This window comes from Atheta coriaria, unplaced genomic scaffold, assembly GCF_025399875.1.
Source record: "Atheta coriaria isolate IRGN ID8LTWV9N9 unplaced genomic scaffold, Caltech_Dcor_3.1 hic_scaffold_5_pilon, whole genome shotgun sequence".
In the NCBI taxonomy this organism is placed as follows: Eukaryota; Metazoa; Arthropoda; class Insecta; order Coleoptera; family Staphylinidae; genus Dalotia; species Dalotia coriaria.
The window spans coordinates 132,260-153,237 of NW_027045447.1; the positions used below are offsets into that span (position 1 = coordinate 132,260).

At 43.0% G+C, this 20,978-nt stretch overlaps 2 protein-coding genes and 1 long non-coding RNA gene across 3 annotated transcripts in view; all 3 read left to right on the plus strand.

The window, feature by feature from the left end:
• Nucleotides 1-214: 214 nt before the first annotated feature.
• On the plus strand, nt 215-6,119 carry yem (yemanuclein). Its single transcript, XM_065302004.1, is given in 10 exon segments — nt 215-630; nt 2,102-2,218; nt 2,284-3,176; nt 3,238-3,740; nt 3,742-4,647; nt 4,718-5,078; nt 5,164-5,206; nt 5,273-5,348; nt 5,426-5,491; nt 5,743-6,119. Coding segments are annotated over 10 exon segments (3,183 nt in total). The 5' UTR covers nt 215-444; the 3' UTR covers nt 5,775-6,119.
• Nucleotides 6,120-6,317: 198 nt separating this feature from the next.
• LOC135791562 (protein Fe65 homolog) overlaps nt 6,318-20,978 on the plus strand; it is a 28,021-nt gene continuing 13,360 nt past the window's right edge. The window contains exons 1-3 of the mRNA XM_065301998.1: nt 6,318-6,459; nt 15,238-15,279; nt 19,985-20,093. The gene's annotated coding sequence lies outside the window, so the exon portion shown is untranslated. The remainder of the gene's footprint in view (nt 6,460-15,237; nt 15,280-19,984; nt 20,094-20,978) is intronic.
• On the plus strand, nt 8,659-10,502 carry LOC135792584 (uncharacterized). The gene is made up of 2 exons (XR_010548393.1): nt 8,659-9,606; nt 9,796-10,502. It is a non-coding gene; the product is annotated as an uncharacterized lncRNA (long non-coding RNA).

A 20,978-nucleotide genomic window follows, 5' to 3' on the forward strand; every position in this document is an offset into this window, starting at 1 on the left:
TAATTCAAATGCTAGACAACGTGAAGTACTTATAACTTAAAATAGACAGTAAAATACAATTATAAATTGTGATTTTTACACAATTTACAATATGAATTCATATATAATTGTGTATTTTTAATTTAATTTGTTAATATTTCATCCGCGCTCTCTACTTATTAAACATTGAAGCTTCCTCCATTAGTTGCATCGCCTGTCAGCAGAGTGACATCCGTCACCTGATTGGAGGTGCGCGCGCCACCATTCGAGTTTGCCCCTCGCTTTGCGGGAAGAATTAGGTTAGAAGCGGCGAATGTTTGCGGGCAGTGCGTGCATCGCAGTCGCGCTGCGAACGCCGTGTGTCGGCGCGAACATGTGAGAAGCCCGTACAGAGTGCGAAACCAGCAGCGCGCGGGGCCGTCTGCTGAGTATAGTGCCGCCAGTCTACCCGAGAATAATGCGAACATGTCAGAGGGGCGCCGCGCGACATTGATGCCCCTCGGCGGCGGCGGCAGCAGCGACGCCGCTGTCGACGCCAAGAAACGCCGGACAGCGGAGCCGCTCAGCTTGCGGCTGACGTTCGTCCTGCCCGAATCCACCGAGAGCACATGCCCCGTTTACAACTTCAAGGAGGAGCTCGCCGTCGCGAAGGTAAGCAAACAATCATCCAGCACCGGAAGTCAACCATCCTCGCAAGAAAAATCATATCTTGATTGTTACTTCTCGAGAGAGAGAGGTAACCAAATGACACGCGGGTCTAATCGCGATTCTCTGTGCGCGCAAAGAGAATGTGAATGTGAAACACGTAGACCGCCATGTTTGAAGGGAATTTTGTGCAAAAATGTTGTTTATTTCTTATTACAATCCGCGCATACACATCCAGCGGGGAGCATCTTCCGCCGGTTGCCCTCTCATCCCATGGATTGTCATCGAGACTCTCCCTTGAGTGCCGCATCTGCATCAGGGGTGCCAACGTTTACTCGCCGAAACAAAACAACAACGGTTTTCGTTGATTTCGTTTCGTTCCATTGCTCGGCCGCTGTCGTCGGTTTGAAAACAAGTGAACAACGCGTGGAACAGGCGGCGGCACTGTCGTCTCGCGACCTCACGCTTCAATTTTCCAGCCTTCTGCTTTATTTTATTACCATGCTTTGGTCATAAACATAACAAAAGCCGTCTGCTGTCTTATTAGAAGTAACAGGCCAACATAAGCAAGCCGCTTTATTTGTTGTGTGTTGTCTCTTTGTAATTTCGTGACCTGTTATTATGATTAATAAGGAAAGGAATGGCAACACGGCGTGGCTGGGTTTTTTTTTTATCTTGTCGAAAAGGTGTGTCGCAATTTTTTCCCTTTTGTTTCGCGTGTGGATGTATTGGTTGCGTGGCAAACTAGTCGCGGTGAATTACTGCGGTGTCATGTAATATCAATACCTAAATTCATTTTACTGAGCAATTAAACGCAGATGATTTAGAAAGCGTCGCGTGTGCGCGCATGCGCGCACGGGTAATGAGCAAATGAAAAGCGATGTGCAATTTTATAATTTCCAATTTATTTCCTGTCGCCAGGTTATCAAAACTATATGCAAATTAATTAATTAATTATAATTTATTGTTTTTTATTCATAATTATGATTTGTTTGTTGGTATAGTGTGGAATTGCGTGAGTAGGCAGCAGGAGTGCTTTTTTTTTCTTGCATTTTTGGATGTAAGCCACCTTCTCGCGGTGACGGCGTGAAAATTGCAAATTGTAATCCGTGGGCGTCGTGCGGTCGGTTTCGTGTGTTGTCTTGCCACGATCGTCGTTTGTTTTTGGCGGCGCGTCGATGCGTGGAGCGCGCACTAGCAGCGCACGCAAGGCGCGAAAGTATCAGGCGTGCAGCGAGCACGAGGAGGTGAAACCGGTGTTCGAGTTTGTAGACGGCGTGCGCGCAGCCGGCGCGCGACCGCGGAATCACGTTGCTCTAGGGCAGGGAAAGGGAACTCCATTCATGCAGGCAGCGTGCGAGCGTGACGCGCGCGCATCGTGCGCGGACTAACGGCGAACCACGTGAGAGAGCAGATGTCACTTGTTTTGGTTTTGTGTTTGTTTGATTCTAATCGTGGTAATCTTGTGTTTTTATAGAAACGTGATAAAAGCAAGCTGCAAAATGGAAAGACTGCAACCACGAATGGTTTGGATCCATTTGATGATGAGGATGATGATGTTAAACGTATTGCCATGGAAATGGAAGCTAAATATGTAAGTTTTAAGTTTAATACCGGTATTTTCTGAACAGATATATTAATTTTAATTATTTTCTTTAGGGTACTGGTCCTCCAGCTAAAAAGAAACGTAAAAATCGCCGGGACGATTACGCCGACATTGGCATGGGTTACGACGAGTCTGATTCGTTCATCGACAACACCGACGGTTACGATGAGATGATCCCGCAGAATGTTACCACTTTACACGGCGGTTTCTACATCAACTGCGGAGCGTTAGAATTCAAAGCCGACGAAGGAGTCAGCTCGGACCTATCCTCCAATTCCTCCGAATCTTCCTCTTCATCAGACGACGAAGATGAAGAAGCTGACTCTAAAAAGAGTGGTAATAAACCCACCGCACCCAATCGCAAACGTATATTAGACTCATCCGAGTCTGAAGGGGAGAACGAAGCAGAAAAGACTGACAAAACCGAGAAGGGTAATGCTGAAAAGAAGCAAAAGACCCACTCTGTTTCCAATGGTGTACCACCCAAGAAGAAGAAGGAGGGCCAGCCGGAGAAAGTACTGGAAAATCACAAGGATAAACCACCGCCACCACCGAAGAAAGCACCTGTGCCTACACCCAGCACAACTAGTGGTAAACCTAGTAAAGATTTAGCGAAAGACTTGCTTAAAAAAGACGAACTTGTGTCTTCATTAAGTGTTACGCCAGTACATGTCACACCACCAGCGCCGCCTGCTGGTGATCTGCTAAAAGACAGTTTATTAAAGAATGTTATCGAACTGGTCGCGAGTGGTGATAAAAAACAAACCGAAGTGAAGAGTGACAAGCCAGTGTCTTGTAGTGATAAACCCGGGAAGGATCTTCAACTGCCTGCGAATCTTCCGTCGAATATTTCGGACCTTATCAAACGCATTAAGGACAATGTACAGCGTAACAAGGATGCGAATAAGGATGTATTTAATGGGAATGTAAATAGTTTATTAATAACGTAAGTGCTTACATTGTAAAGTTTGAATTAGGTTGGAAAGTAAATATTTTTGTTGTTTTAGATTCGAACGTAAGTCGAAAGTGTTGGGAAAACAGTCGCGATCGAGAATCTACCAGCACCTAGCATCTCTAATGAAGATGGAGAAGGAAAACTTGTGTAAACGTGCCAAAAATCTTGTAATGGCCGAGGATGCCAAGCGATTGAATACGCTGCTCGCCGATCTAAAGACAATCGTGTTGAAAATGATGATTCCGTTGTGGGAATCCTACGAGCGTGAAACGGTGAGAGTTATGAGTCTTAAAACAGCGGAAACCGAAGAGAGTAAAAACCTGCGCATGCCCAAGCGGAAGTTTACGTGGTCGGATGAAACGCGCAAAATGCTGCGTGAAATTATCATTATCAAGAAGCGTTTGTTGATTTACGAGGGCAAAACAAAGGAGAGTATAGAAATTCATTTGAATTTGTTTATTAAATCAGACGTGCAGGTTATCTGGCCCGATGGCTGGATGACAATGGCGGCGCTTTTAAATTATGTAGTTCGTTCGAGAAAAACCGCCGGGGGCGATTAACACCAGCCAGGAGTTGAATTCCAGCTCAGAGGCTGTTGTTATGCCACCACCGGCTGGTAAACCAGTGACTAGCACACAAAGTTCAATGGCTCAAAATCAAAAATTAAAGGATAAGAAAGAAAAACCCAAGGAGATGCCAGCAAAAGGTCTTTCCAGTAAAGAATTACAGAAATTTCAAGCGAATGCTATCTCTATAACGCCTATAGGTGTCCCCGAAGCTTCTACAACTGCACCAGTGGTTAAAAAAGTGTTGAAAACCAGTAATGATTTGGTAGCGAATAAAATCGATTGTTTTGAACCTCCCAGAGGGTTGAGTATCAGTCAAATTACATCTCCAGTGACACACAAGTCCACAATACAAGCGAGGAGTATTTACAAACCTGAAAAACAAAGTACACCGCCACCTGTAAGTGACAGAACGACGAAATTTGTTAATTTAGCGCAACATAATGAACCTGCACCCGAGAATTTAACAAAACGCATGAGTACGGATTATAATATTGATAGTATCATGAGTAGAAAATCAGATCCATCAACTCCAGTTAAACGATCACCGAATGATATCATTGTACCTAAAGAAGAGCCGGATAACGGGTCTCCCACGAGTACTATGAGTACGGGCACGGTGATTCCCATTGAGAATTTCATGCCTGTTCCATTGGCGATGGATATTAAACACGAGGAAGAGGATGTTATTATTTTGGATGATTCTACCGATGAGGGACAATCAGCGCCAACGAATATGGTTAAAACTAGTGGTAATAGTAGTAATAGCAGTGCTGATTTGAGGAGAAAACCCGGGCCTAAGTCGAAGACAAAGTATGTGGATTCAGCGATGGTGAAAACAGCGAAAAGTGCCTCTATACCCTCAACTGTTTCATCTTCGTCCGATAAAAAGTCATGTAAGTGTATTTATTTTATTTTTTTAACTTATTAAACACATAAATTGCAATATTTTGATGTTTTTTATAGTAAAACCTGATGTAAGTAAAGACAAAAAGGATAAAAACGAAGGCGATGACATTTTTAAACTCATGGAGAACTTAAAAGAGTTGAACAAGATGACTACACCGTCGAAAAGTATAGATACGTCGCCAGCGTCAGCAGTAAGCGTGATTGCATTCAATAAAAACTTTGCGAAGTCACCAACAACAGCGACAACAGCTGCAACTAGTGCAAATCCTACTGGAAAGCATGATATACCAAAAGCTAGTGACTATGCATCAGGGTTGACCTTCAACGATGTTTATCAACGGCATTTCCTCAATAGTCTATCGACGACGGCGTCTACCTCTACCCCGGCGGCCACGTCGACGGCAAAGTCTCACAATAGGTGCAGTTGATTTACCTTCTACTCTGTATTTTGTTAATTTTTATTTTTTTATTTTTTTGGTTTCTTTTATTCTGGTTGCGATTAGTGCCCACACGAGTTCATCTGGCGTCCCCCAGGAGAAACACTATGTAAGTGTTTAGATTCTATTCCAGAAAATAGGTTATGTTTGATTATTATTTGTTTATATTGCGTAGAATACCAATAATAATTATGCGACGGTACCTGGTCAACAATCCACGAAGTATAAAAACACTTATCCACCTCATACTGGTAAGAAATTAGTATTTCATGTTTTAAATTCTGTGCGAAAATGCATTTTATTGTGTTTGTATGTGTATGTGTCCCAGGTTCTTTTAATTTAATGGATGATATGCTCGCGAACTTCATAACTGAGTACGCGTATCCCAAGACAGGTATGAGAATGGTGTTGGCGTGATTATAATGCAAAACAATTTAGTTGCACACACACGATTATTGACTGCACTGTAACGATTAGTATCTAAAGTTTAAGCTTGGTGTATGTTTGGTTGCTGCATTTCTTTTTTTAGTTATAGATTTGCCTTATGATTTACTGTCCAACTCTGTTTTCTGCTTTTCTATTGTTTTCTCAATTTGAGGTTATGTTTCGACGGAGGTTAAAACGTGTGCGTGTTTTTGATTGCAGCTAATCACAAGCAAAAACCGACGCAAAAGTAATGCAACTGCCACGTCTCAAGTGTTTCGACGATGTTTTCATTTTCCTGGTGGCGCAAGATAAGATTTTCTCATTATTTTCTCATTTCATAGTCACGGTCACAAATGTGGTCCACATGTGCGGCCACTGATTGTAAGTTTTCATGTTTTTTGTTCGTTTTATCTTCTTGTTCCTCGACTGGTATTATTTTCCATTCGCTCGTCCTGCGATGCGATTTGTGTGTAAAAATTGTAGATAATCGCGCGTTAATAATGTAAGTAACTAGCATACAAAACAAAAAGCGCCCATTCCTTATTTATTATGTGTACATTTTAAAAATGATTAAAACCGTAATTTTCATAAGAAAATTGATGGAAGGCGATACTTGATTACTGCGTAATAATTAAGTGATGAAAATTAAAGTTGAACATTTATAGAAGATGCGATGTTTTCAAATCCTCTGTTAAGCGTTAGGTGGCGACATCTGGTGGCAGCGACGGATACTTGATGTTCGTGTTTGTTCGCCGAGTCGCTGCAGGCTGCACTTGTCCGAACTTGTTCGTAGTGGCCGTGGTGTTGCGGCAAGTGGCTGCCGTTGAATATGCCGAATAATTTTGATTTACGACGTTATCAGTGATGAAAAGACTTGTGGGAGGGTAGTTTGTGCTGGTCCGGTGCTTCGGGGAGTGCGGTTTTCCAGTGGACAAGGTTGGTACATTTTTAATTATCGATTTTCTCATTTGTATTCGCTTCTAACCTGAAAAGCGAAGATAAAAAATGTCGGTTGTGTTCGTCGAAGGACAACGACGTAACAAATCATGAGACTGCTTTAATTTGTTTTAATTATTAATAATTGATGAATTATTGGTCTGATATGTTTTATATGCGTATTATATTGTCTTAAATTTATCATTTTTTATTGGTAGTAGTTGTTTATTGGTAAAATAGTGTGGAATATTGCATCAGCAGGAATTTTTTGTATTATTTTGAAACAGATATCGGTGTAAAACCTGACTGCGTATTACTGCGTATTCGAAAGTTAGGTGACGGTTCCGGACGCTTCTTCTCGTTCTGCCGTAGACTGGCGTGTTTTATGGGTCCCAGGAGGCCCGTGTAACGACACGGCCGACCTTTATAACTCGTACCTGCATTGGCTTTTTCCGTGCCTGCTGCAGGCGCGTGGGTGGTGGGTATCGAGAATGCATTTCTAGCGCCGCGTGAAAAATGCAGCCGCGCGAATGTCGCACGTAAAGGGTGCTTAAATCCGCCAAAAAATAATGCTAAAACACTTTCCGTGTGATTTATTCCTGCAGGATATTCAGGATATTTCATTTTTCAAACCAACTAGCTTCGGCGAATGAAATTTTATAATATTTAATAGCACCCGGACGGTTTTTTTGTTGTTTCTCATTCGATTTTTGTCCTTTTTTCCGATCGGAATATCGCATATGTTGCACGTGTTTGGCCTGCTAATATTTACGCACCATGCAGATTGCTGCGGCGGGCGGAACGAGCTCCGAAAGAATATCGAGATGTACGATATTGCGCGCCCACACAATAGTCGCCAGCAGACGGTAGCAAAAACAAAACGACGCGCGGCCGGCCAAAGGGATGAAGGTATTTCTATTTCGAAATAGCGAAATAGATATCCGCTGCACCGGAGTTCATTTCGCTTTGCTCAACAGATTTTATTGCTCCGCAAGCAGATATACCCTCAGCGAGCAAAAGAAAACACGCGAAACGACGGAAAACGAGGAAATAGTAGTTTACCTCTGTCTACCTGACTATTGTTTACACGTTTGTTTCGAGCTACGCGCTCTGCAGACGGAGATATTTATCTTTTTCATACTTTCAACTTGTAATCCACGTTGTTTTTCTCATTTTAATGAGAAATTATTTAATTATTCAGAATATTTGTGACTCAGAACAGATTGTATGCGATACCGGTGGTCTTTTTTATTATTTGCACTCGCCTAGTTTTTGGCGGCGGCGGTGGAGACGGCGACGGTCGAGTTGTTTAGTATGCGAGTGGGGTATATCTCGGGAAGAAGCGCGGCATCGCAAAGTCCTCACATATCGATCATTCACGTTATACGCGACCCACGAACCTTTTTTCTCGTTCTCTGTGTGCGCAAAAATTCAAACCTTCAAACGCGTAACTTTGGTTTTACCTTGCGCGTCATTAAAAGCTTCTGTGGACATAGTTGCAGTACGCTGGGGAGGTAGAAGTGGCGAAACGAGTGCGTAATTAGCGTGGCTTAATTGCCGCCCCACGCAAACCACCCTTAGTATTCATGATGGAGCGATAGAGGACAACGCAAGTTAAACTTGCGGGTTTGGGTTTCGGTTTTAAGTAAGCTTTGTTAATTTCGCGACGTTTGGTGGCAGCAGCGCGTTCGATTCGAGGGTTGTTAATTAAAAATCAATGTTACTCTTTGCGTCCCACAAGCCATCGGACAAATTGGTGTAAGTGTGCTGTGCGCGGGGTTGTTGGCACAGCACACGACGAAACAAAAGGTAACAACTAACTATAATGTTGGCAAGTGTACGTTTAAGACTGTGCGCGCCTCGTCGGCGGCGGCGTTGGATTGCAACGCTCGGCGCTGTAAATACACCCGTGCGGGGCGCGTTTCGAGCGTTCCGGTGCGCGCAACGATGCCCGCGGGGGCTGTAAATATTTAAAATTATGTTGACCTTCCGCGAAATGCCACCCTCTTGCCGAGGCAAAGCTAACGAACACGCGAAACGGAACTATTGTGCACTATTTCACGTGGAAATTTAATTTCATATCAAAATCGAATGGTATTTTTAGTTTTTATAATTTTATTACCTGTGGGGGCGGCGGTATACCGGTATTTGTAAATAACAATACCGGTATTTTACCCTTAATCATTAAATTTGAACTTTTTGGGTTCATGAGTTCAGAAATATAAAGTAATGTTAATCGTCGTTGTTTACGATCGAATTTCTTCCGCCAGACTGATAAATTATCCATGCGCGCAATGAAATATGTCGCCATTCGAGTATTTCGCGTACGTTAGTCCTTTGAGCCGGCCGTTATACGACTTACCGCGTCATCTCTTCATTTCGCTGCGCGGCCCTCGAAGGAAAATTTCTAATACATAAATAAACAGGTCGTGTGTGCGGATGTAAACTTTGACGAGATGTGACCGGCGCCCAACGTGTGCACACGCCGCCCCGCCGTGTGTGTCTACGGCGTCTACAGGTTGTAAATTCCAACTCATTTACTGTTTATGACATGACAGTTGGAGCGCGCGGAATAAAACCGTGCGCAAATAAAAACGCTTGAGGGGAAGCGAAGCACAGCGCGCGAATAAAATACTCGTACACACCAGCGACGACGAGATGTGTTCGCTTCTCCGTTTAAACTTGAGCGCGTATAGAATATTCGGCGGTGTGGCGGGTGCAGTGCACAAACAAAGGATTCAATTATCCTTAGTTTGGGCGATGTGTGTATTTGTGTACGTGCTCATATCAGGCGCGAGGGCACGTTTCACCTATGTGAAATTTTAAATTGTTGCGCTGGAAAATCACAAGACGTCATTATATTCCTTCGCTTTTATTAGTTTCCGGCGCGACTTCCACTTGAGAACTTGCTACATTGTTTGCGTATAATAAAAGTGCAGATTGTTTGTAAATTCGATAGGGGAGAGCAGGTAGGATTCGTACAGTAGGAGCATTCGTACAGTCCTTATTCCTACCACTGTAGAATACTTTGACAGGTCTGTGTTTGTGTGCGTGAGACCCACTCGCACGCATAGGTTACTCGCGGGGTGAGACGTCAGTGCAGCCGCCGGCTTCGACGCAACGAGTCGTAACGTGATTTCGCGCCAAGTAAGTATTTTTGGTTATGTTTTAAACATCTTTGTTTATTCACGCTTTATTCCTATTGTAAAAGTGAATGTACACAGTTTGTGAAGGAATAACTTAGTTTAGCATGTAAATATAGATTTTGGCCCAGTTTCAGCGGTTATTTTATTTTCGATATTAATTGTTTTTTGGTGTTGGGGAACCTTCGTACAGGTAGGGGTGGGGTAGATTCGTACGTGTACGAATGCTCCCCGTGCCTGACTGCTCAAACGAACCCACAAGCTTCAACTTCTTCACAACCACAAGCGTTACAATCCACGCAAGATAAGCAATCAAGTTCTGTAGCCGTTCAAGATTACGATGTGCCAGAGACCATACCAGCAGACCCCATACAGACAGAGTTTATTCAACAAAACCTTCCAAGTTGTTCATCATCTGTGTCTCCATCTTTGCTATCACCTACAACAGTAACAGATTGCTCACCAGCTGTGGGGTTGATCACCCCAGAGTTAGTCAGGCCATATCCTAGAGTGGACAGAGATTCAATAAAGAAAACAAGGAAAGGAAAGCTACCAGGCAAATCTAGAATTTACACTGATACTCCGGAAAAAGATAGACTGGCAGAAATAGAAAAGGAAGACTATTGAAGAAGCAAGTGCAAGAGAAAAACAAAAGCTAAGGCCATCAAAGCTCTACATCTTGTCTTAGATGCAGATAACGCATCTTCAATAAAGAGGAAATCTCAATCGAAAGAGTCATTTAATTTAAAGAAGCAAAAGAAAACTACAAAGACTGATAATGAAGCAAATGCATATTATATGATACCTATGAATACCTAAATAATATATCTTGGTTCTTAATACAAAAATGCTGATTCTGTGTTAAATTGATCTCAATAAATGATTAAATTTAATCAACAATTGTTTATTTTCTTTGACTGTATGAAGGTACCCCATCATGTACGAAAGTACCCACACTATGCACGAAGGTACCCCGTGTGTGGGGTACTTTCGTACGATTTCCATTTTTTGGAAAACTGATCATAATTCTGTCTGTGTGATTTGTGACGGAGCTGTACCATACTATAATTATAGGCAGATATATAGGCTATATAGGGACATTAAACTTATTCGAATATATTATATAGTTTAGTTTTAATATGGCGTCAAGTAAAAAATGTACGAATCCTACCTGCTCTCCCCTACGTGTTTTCACACCTCCACCGGTTAGTATTTCTTAAAATTTCCCAATTGCATCGCGTACGTGTTTATTTTTCTACCTTTACGATTCTTTGGAGTGTGTTTTGTTAACTCCAGACATAAAAATCTCCGTGATTTTCTTGTAAATGTTTAAACTTTTCCCGCGCGATGTGATGATGAAAAATTGTTAATTGTAAATCACGTTCGTGTGTGGTATGTAGAGGCCCGGAAGCAATTATCCAGGCTGTCGTAATTTCGACACGTAACATGTTCATGGTTTGTATATGTGTGTAGGGGCGATGGTGGAGGCGCGCACACGACCAATATTCGTTGTTTATACGCGCGCTCGTAAACGCTCATAAAGCGCGCAGGTAATTGCGAGCGATGAATTTATTATAAATGGGGATAACGGGTGCAAAGCCGGAAGTGAATCTAAACGCGACCGCACATACATTTGATTGCCGAACGGATGAGTGCTTCGCAAACACCGCGCGGTTAACTAAATTATAAATCGTTATCGCGATTATTAATAAATGTTGATTGCCTTTTGACGGTTTAACCCTTTAGGCTGGATGTGGGTACAGGGGTTCAATAAATCATCCCGAAATTGTTTCATTTCGCTTTTATTGCGCTGTTTTTTATGGTTTTTCATGCTGAAACTTGTAGTTGTATGATGCGCTTGTCCGGGAGTTGTTTATTTGGCTCCGGCCGACTTCATAAATCACGTTTGTATGAATTTTGTATAAATCGCATTCGATTTTCCGCGTCGGCGGCGCCCCCCGTAATAAAAGCGACACAATGGAAATTTATTTCGTGCTCGTGTCTTGTTGCGCATGCGCGTTTTATGTACTTGCTAATGTAGTAAAACGTGTTTCACCTGCTTTTTGAGCGCTGCGCGAAACTTTGATTTTTGTTTGCGCAAAGTGCGCAAAGATTACCGAATTTCGTAAAGTTTGCAAGTTGCGAGTTCAAAGAGCCCCCTTCGTCGAAAAGGTGCCAGAAAGGTGGCAAACTTTTACCTCCACTTCCCTCCCCTCTTCGCCGCTTTTTGGAAAACTTGCAAAGACAATTTACTTCCGCGCAAGTTTAAATATGAAAACCTCGGCTTCAACTCGCATTATTACCCATTAAGATTTTCATTTATCCTTTTTGATAAAAAGCTGAAATAAGTGAACAGGTTTCAAAGACTGGACCTCCTTCTAGCGCGCATCAAATCCTCGTACATATTGCCCGGATCCTTACTGCTTACGGCCTGCCGAGGAGCCTATAAAAGACAAGTCTTAATAAAATATCCCACAGTGTGCGCAAATATCCCCAGCCCTATTCTTTAAGGGTTAATCCTTGGGCTTACCATCGTTGGGCCTTTTATTTCTCGTTTCCATCTTGTCGTATGTTGTATTTTTCTTATCATTTTCCTCCCCCTGGCGTGCGACAAATGCGTACGAAATTAATCTGCATAATATAAGTTTTTGCAACGCGTAACGACACGCCATTTCAATTAACGCCGGACATTTGCATCGCGTCGCAACAATGTCGACAATAAAATGCTTGAAAAATATTTGATTGGGAATTCTCGTGGCGGTGCGTGACGTTGCGGCATTTAGCATCACACGACACGCATACGCAATTAATAAAACGTGACTTTTACGTTTTTCGCTTTAGTGGCTGCCATGATTTCCACCGTAATCAAATCATCATAAATATTATATTTTCTTGTTTATTAGTGTTGATATCGGCGCGCATTCTTGGCGTATTTTCACCGGACGTATCTTAATAGTTGCCTGCGTGATAATATATTCGTTGTTTGGAAAGTTGGTTCGCGGGGGAGGAATTTATAGTGGCCGAAACTATGCCGCACACTTGAAAGTTGGGTCGATGCCCAACCACTCACTCTTGCATCCGCATCCGGGCACAAATGTGGACCACCGGCGGTCAGCGCCCTCTCTGTGCGCTCGGGAATTTATTTTTTAAAATAAATTGTCTCATTTCTATAAAAGCTCGAGTTGTTTTGGTGGTGTGGTGGTGGTGTAATAGAAGGAAGTCGTTGCGGACGGCAGGTTATATAGCTGAGTAGAGGTCACGTTCATTTAATTATCGAGACGGCGCGCGCGCCAGCGTTGAATTTTCGACAATGTGCATTCGGAGGTGAAATTTTTATGGTCATGTCGTCTCTCCCGCCCGGCGCCTCCACCACGCAACAGCTTTCCGTAAGATTGCTTTTTCCTTCGTTCTTCGGTCTTTCGGCCGCGCTGAGAGCTGTAGACAAAAAAATGAGAAAGACCTTTCATACTAGCTGTTGACGAAATGTTTCCTTTCAAGAAATAGTATTTTGGAGACCAAATTTTTCAATTTTTAGTAAAAATTTGTTTCTTTTGGTAATCTGTTGATGAAATTAATTTTTTTTGTGGTAGTATATTTTAATAGACTTGTGTTTGGTGTATCAAAAGTGGTTGACCAGAAAAACGAAAAGAAAAAAGGGGATAACATGGCTTACGTTGGCAATATACTTGCCCGGTACATAAAACTTACGTTGTGGTCATTTTTGACACACTAATGCTCGTTCCCGACTTTTTTTCTACTACAACAAGCGGAAAATACAAAGAAAAATAGGGATTTATTATTAAAACTTTAAATCGTGTCGATTTTTATAAGAAAAATGCATAAAAACTGCCATTTTGACCTTTTTTCTTGTATTTTTTGCGAGTTTATATTTGTCTGTTTGTGCTAGGATGTGGTCTATATTGTGCATCGAAGTAATATGTGAGTAACGTAAAATGTGTCTATGAACGTACGTGCAAAGCGTGCTTAGCAAAACCGACACACACACACACACATAGGCGAAGCAAACCGTTACTTACGACCGGTCGCTATTTTCTATCGCCGCCTCCATCGAGGCACAAATCCCCTGTGCATTCAGGCACACGTCGACGCGCGTCGCACGTGCCCAAATCCAAATATAACCGTTTGACAGCCGCCAACCACTAACCCAACACCTTGAAAAATAAAAAAATAAATGAAGGGTGGAAAAACGCATTTCCCGTGTCAACATATACCCGTCGAAGACATAATTAAAAGCAGGTTGATGTTTTTGTGCTTTTTGTTTTTCGGGTGACGCTGGCACATTTTTTCAGATAATGAAAAATTTCGTATTGCGCCTTTTGTATTCGTTTATAAACACGATGTCAGCGTTCGCGTCGAGTCTATCGGGGGAACGACTCCCAGATGCAGCGACTTAAAATAATAGCTGCTTCCGTTTGCTGTTTTTCCAATTACGTTCGGCGCGGCGCGGGCGCGAAGACAACAAGCAGCCGGGTGTCGTTTGCTCTTATTGTTGCTGCCGCTGCTGCTGCTGTTGCTGCTCGGCGGGAATTACAATCGTCCTGGCGCCGAGGGCTCAAAGGCGATGGCATTTTTCTAAGAGTATTGAGGCGTGTTACGACAATGTGTCACCGAACACCGTTGCAATGTTACTTTTGCTAAATATATGCCAGAGACGCACGAATAGGTCATGGAAATGAAAAAAATTTAATTCGGTGATATTTTTTCGCAAAGCTCTTCACGATAGCAGCATAGTTTGTAGCCATTAGTGAATCTATGGAAGCGTATTGTAAACGTTGGTGGCTTGTGGTAGGCGAAGAAGAGTCTTTGGGAATTGTATGAAATGGCAGTGCATAAAGTGCGCCAAGATAACGCGAATTAATCGCTGGGGAATGGAACTATTACCGGGAATACCCGCACGCTTTTTCGACTTTGTTCCTGCTGCTGCTGGCGGAATTTATTAATTTTTATATTTAAATCTATTTTTACCCGCGTCTGATTCAGGTATTATTTTCGAATTTATATTCTGGTGGTTTTTCCTTTAATTTGCGCGTTGGCCTTAATTTCCTCTTAGTTTACTTCGTTAGTTTCCACTTTATTTTTAAGCTTTTTTTTTTTCTCCTAAAAATGAGTGTTTACGCCCGAATGCAGAATGCAATTCGGCGCTCCGCAAGACGCGCTTCGGCCATTATCTAAAATTGTTATTTAACATTGGAAAAACATCGGCGCCAGCTTTCCACGGCCGGAGGGCGCGAGTTCAGTAACTCGCCACTGCGGGCGGGGTGGTTGTTCGTAAACTGTGTGTGTAATTTAGTTATTTCCTCGGTTAATGCACCGGCCGTGTATTCAGGGCACAGAGTGCGCAGTTTTCCATGCAACTGGCACAAGCGCTTCCGTGCATTCGCAATGCGAGCGCCTAATTTCCAATGGTTTCTACATCAATCATTTTTGGCGATGAAAATTGGAAAATTTTTCATTTTAAAGTAGTTTTTCATGTTTTTCTGCTTTAGTTTTAAGTAAATAGTAACATAATTTTATTTTTATGTTTTACTTTAAGAACTTTTTACTAAACCGAGTTTATAGAAATTTTTTCTTTGTTTTTCTCTAAATATTTTCTAAATAAAATATTTTGTTACAGAATGTACCTTGGTGTTGTACACAACTACTGCCCTGGTAACTGGTAAGTGAGTTTTTGTTATTTTCCGTTCGAGATTCATCATGCATATTGTAATAAATTTCCCTCGTTGCGATGTTCGACGTGAACTATCGGCGTTTATTACCCCCGACCGATATTTGCATGTTACCCCTTTTCTCAACGACGTCGTGGCGCTGTTCTCGTTTTTAGTTTGTTCGCTCGGGGGCGGCGCGCGACCGACCACCGCCGGCGTCAGTAAGTCTAAATCGATAATTTCCCGAGCCTATCAAAGTGATATCGACCTTTCATTAGCATGCGATATACAACAATACGTGGAAAACGTCGATTGAGCACGTTTTCCACCACAATGAACACCACACACACACACACATACAGTGGAAAAATATCGGAAACAATAACAACATAAACATTAATTACCTGCTCGACTGGCCTGGCGGTCATCCATCATTGCAGGTGAGGTTCTCGTTACGAAACTGTCACCCCACACATCGTTATTCCGACAATGTGATGATTATTCGGCAACAATGTCATCGATGTTGAAACAGCGCAGTTAATGAGATGAAAATTGAATACTGGGGGGTTGAGGGGGTTGGCTTTGGTATGGCTACGGCGCGCCGTTATGTCATTACGAAATCCATACAATATTGAAGTCCATTATGCTAATATCCACACAGCGCCCGAGTTCCAAACTCGCAGGATAATACATTCCCCACAGAGCGCATACGAGGACTGTCGGGTTTTGGCCCCAAAACAAGCAATAGAACATTCCGTCGGGTAGCGAGTCGAGTTTTAGAAACTATGGCCTTTTAGAAGTGAGTGTGTTTATTTTGTTTGTTTTCTTCGTATTATTACTAGTTGTAGAAAATTTCCCGAGATTTTTTCGCGTCTTGCGAGTGTGGATTTTTTGCGTATTTTCAAGGATATCTATTTGGGTGGCTGGCTGCTTGCATATGTAATTCATTCCTGCGGCCACCTTCCAAGTTTTCCACCTTGCGCCTTTCGCCTGCGCCCGGCGGACGTCATCCAGAACCAATTTTATGAAAATAAGAAAGGGAAATGTAGATTTTACGCATAGCGTAGGTATAATATTACGCGAACAGACTTCTCTTTTCTTCGACTTCTTTTTTGTTCATTCGTTTCTTTGTGCGAAAGTTTCTCCGGCTAGGTTTTCCATTATCTTAGCGGCAAAAAAATTGATGAAATCTGAAGAATTTCATCAAAATGTGAATATTTTTTTGCTTCGCCGCTTTTCAACATCAAAAAGGTGGCGCCGAGGTGCAAACATGTGTAGGCTTTTATTACTGCGATAATTCTCGCAGACAGCTTTGTAAGTAATAGAACACGCAGGACTATGAAGTCTAAAGTGTACAAGGACGATTGTGTTCGTGTGTGTTTTTTTTCTTTTCTTGTTCGCTTTCAGTGGACGCAGTGTAAGCACTTTTCGTGAAATTTACAGAAATTCTCGAAATGAAATTTTAAAGTTGCACGAAGTGCGACGCGCCTCGGTTGGTGAAACACACACAACCAGTGATTCTCAAACTGTTTTTATGTACTCACAAAAGTAGTAATATTTTTACCAAAATTTCGCTAAAATTTGGTAGGTTTTTACTTGGGTAGAGAAGTTTTTGATCGTTTAACCTGACTTTTTGTGATGAAATTTTGCGTTGCGAATCCACTGGTTTGCTTCGCGTACCCAGGTCGGGGCCACAAACGTCTTCAAGGTTTTTTCTTTTTTCCGTTTCTACCTTTCCAAATAAAAGCTTAGTTTTCGTGCTCGGGGGAAGTTTTCCATCGCGTTTTTGGTCTTGTAGCAGCGGGTGTTTAAATGAGGTTATGCAGGTTTTAGTTGTGAGGTAATAACTTTTTTTTTTTTAAATATTTTATTCAAGAATTTTCCTAGAAAGAGATGGAAAGGAAGAAAAGTCGTAGTTTTGGCAGTATCTCATCAGGAGTAAACTATTTATAAGCCATTTTATTTGATAATAGCTACATTTCTGTTCGATGCCGTTCGGCGAGAGAGGTTGATGTGGTCGCGCGCGCGCTCGCACGTCCTTGCCGCCTCCCGCTTCTCTCTCTTCCTTGTGAAAGAGAGCAAGTGAGACAGCAGCGCGGTGCGTTCTCTGACGTTGGTTGGAGAGGTTCGAGGCCGTTGGTATCAGCAGCAGGCAAAAGCGAGCAATTGGAAAATCAATAGGTTTCCCGGCGGTGGCGGCGGCGGCGCGCGGGGACGGCCGAACCGGGTCGGGGCGCGCACACACGGCGCTCGTCGTCGGCATACTCTCGCCGGCCGTGCGCGAACACCCTGCCGTCGTTGCCGCCGCCGCCGCCGCCTGCCGTCGCGCGTGTGTGCCGTGTGTAACGTTATTAGTGGAACAATCTTGGTGATGGACTCGAAACGGACGCGCCGACAAATTGCAACTGCAGCGGGTTATTAACGGAACCGGAAATTTGGACTTGATTGACTTCGGAATCATAATCGCAATCACCTGCATTCCCCCTCTGAGGGTAAGCATCTAAGTTATTTGCAAATCGAGCATATGGAAGGGTTTTTCATTGACCTTGAATTTTGGTGGAGGTGCCAGGAAGCAGCAGGGGGTTTTCTTGTGAAGTGCGAGCTTAAAAGCCCTTTTTATTGTTCGGTTTGTTGGCGGCGCACGATAAATTCCACTCTATATGTATGTAGTACATGAAAAGCGTATGTCAATTGATTTCCAATCGGCTTATGTTTTATATACGCGCCCGCCCGTCGGCGATAAATTGTGTACAGGCGTGTTTCCCGTGCCGTTCGACGCTTTTCCCACTGGCTGCGGTATTAAAAATGCATTAAACTATATAAAATTCGCATTTTCCGCTGCGTTTGCCCAATTGTTGCATTGTGTAAACAACAAATACGCGTGTAAAATATTTCGAATTGCGCAGGTGTCTTTAGCAGCGAGTGCTTTTGTTAATTAATATCCGGCAGGACTCATCTTTTTAACAAATTCGACTCGAAATCCACACCGTAGGCCTGCGGAGAAGATCCTCGGCGAGTGTCTAATTGAGTTTCTTGCCTTTCTTCTCTCGGCGCGCGCGTGCTGAGTGATCTCATTCCGCGCTGCCGCCCCCCGGAGTAGAGCCGGGCAGCAGTTATATCGTGTCTATGCGCCGTTCTGGTGCATGTACGAAATTAAGAAGACGTGGTCACCGACAAACACACTCACACAGCCGACGAGTGTAATTCTCTGCGTAAGAAAGACATCGGCTCGAACACTTGTTCCCCATACAAAATACTCTCGGAAGAGAATGGTGCGGGAATGGAAGGACGGCGAAAAACGAAATTGCAAAAAAGTTTTGCGCAGACATCTGGGTCTTGGGCTTCGAGTTGAGTTTCGCGAAAGCTTCATCTCGTGTCTTGTCCGGGACTAAATATGAAAAGCTACTGGCAGGAATCCAACAAAAAATATTACATTTCCACTCTCGAGTAGTAGTTGTTGTGTTTCGCGGGTGCTGCTGTTTTTTTTATATTTATTTTTGCGCCGTGAAATATTCGCAAATTGCACAATTTGTGAACTGTATACGTGTTGAATAATCGATTGGCATTACACGTATGGTACAATAAAGGAGACGCTCGAGGAGGAGTCGTCGATACGAGCGGGAATGCGGGCGAGCAGCGGATGCGATTCCGCGCTTCTCTGCTCGCCTCATCATCTCAATATCTATCTCCTTCTTGCTTGCACCCGCCTCGACATTAATAGACATTCGTTCCGAATGAGGCAATTTAATATTTTCCACATCCATCCACGCTTTGAGTTCGAGTTTGAGTTTGCAAATCGTGCGCGCATATTGGGCCCGGGGATGATTTTCCATCTTGATGGCGGCATAATATCCCTCTTGTTATTATAGGTCGAGAGAGCGTAAAACATAAAATCTAAGCGTCGCTCGTAAAAATCATGCGAATATATTTTCGAATCGAAATGACATTCTGCGGCGGTTGGAAAATCACAACGTGTTTTTAATTCGCGCCGAGAGTCACACCTAATTGAATTTCGCGCCGCGAGTTAACACAAAACTATAAACCGTTTTATTAATACATTAAACTTCCGGCTAGACGACGGTGTCTAAACGTTTATGATTGTGTTTATTAACCGTGAGTCCCTTTTATTACCCGGTATTGGAGTTGTGTCCTTGAGATTTGTGAAAAAAAATCCGCCTACATTTTCCGTAGCGTGATGTAAAGTAGTTTTACGTAAAGGACGAGCACGAGAACTAAAAGGACTCTTAGGATAATTGCCTATAAAACTATCCCGGCGCAAAGTTAACATAATGTAACGGCGTTCGATCAATCTTTCCGAACTAATTTTGCTTTCACGTTTAACCCGCTTGGAAAATATTCAAGCTGGAAGGTGCATCCATCAATTGTTGCTCTCTGCGCGTACGAATCCCTGGCTTAATGCGGAAATGACGGCGGGTAAGAACAAGAGAAACCACTTACAGCGTTACTTAGTTGTTTAGGGGTGTTACTTACACATCTACTTTGTCTTCACTAGATTAACCCCCCACCCTTGGCGTTAAATATCCTTCGCTACCACACGAAAAATGAAGTTTATTTATTCGCCTTATGTTGTTGGTCCTTTGTGGTGTGTTATCCGGAGCGATTGAGATGCCCGAAATAAATGGCGCTCATTTTTTGCGCTCGTTTTTCATTCGAGCGCGATTTATGATGGTGTGCTTTTTTGTGGTATTGTTGCAGATAGTAAATAGAAAATAAAGGACATCGCCATCATCCGTGGGGAATCCGAAGGACTTGTACAGCGTATGGATTGTCACCACGACGCCACGTTGACTATTTAAGGAGCGCTGTAAGTGCCTCTCGCTTTTTTTTTGTTTGTGCAATTTTTTCCCACGCACTCGTATTTTTCTCATATCTCGTCCGATAACGAAGCGAATTTAATTCAATAAAGGGTCAAGACGAATCACGCGAAAGGTCCTTTTCGGCCGGGAGGCTTTTAGGCCTCTGCCGGCGCGTAATAAAATTCGTTTGTAGCCGCATTATAGCGAACGGGGCGCACGCACGCGTAAAACCTATCCGAGTGCGAATCTCGCATCGCGATTGTCCATCTTTTCCGCGTCGTAAACGTCAACCGGGCCGAATATAATAAATGTTATTACATTTTTATGATAATGACCCACGCGTAGATCAAATAGATTTTTGTTTTTCACGATTCAATCTCATCTTCTTCTTCTTCCTGGATACTCATCGATTTCTCTATTTGTAGAATTACCTATAATTGGCAATGTGAGATACTAAAATAAGGGTTGATGTAAGAGTGTCATCATTTTTTTCTCTTTCGGAATACTCTGTATTTGGAGCTATTAAATGCCCCCCGATCGAGGGTGAGTTTGCCGACCGAAGGCTTCCGTCTGTCGTCGTTTTCATCGAACGCATCACCAGAAGTAACGAGAAAACACCGGGTTGGCGGAGGGGTTGGAAATTCCGAACACGTAGCTTACTCGGGGGTGGGAGCCGCCGCCTCCATACACTGCCGCAAGGTGTAGCGGATTAAAGCAACGTCTTCAAAGCTCACTCTCTTATCCCGCTTGCTCGCGCTGCCTTGGCACCCTCTCTGTCGTTTCGATATTATGGACGTCACCTCGTCTACTTTATGTCTTGCGGAGGAAAAACTTTCCGCAACTCGCGCGCCTGCTTCATATTATGCGAAGTTACCTGCGCATCCTGTGATGAG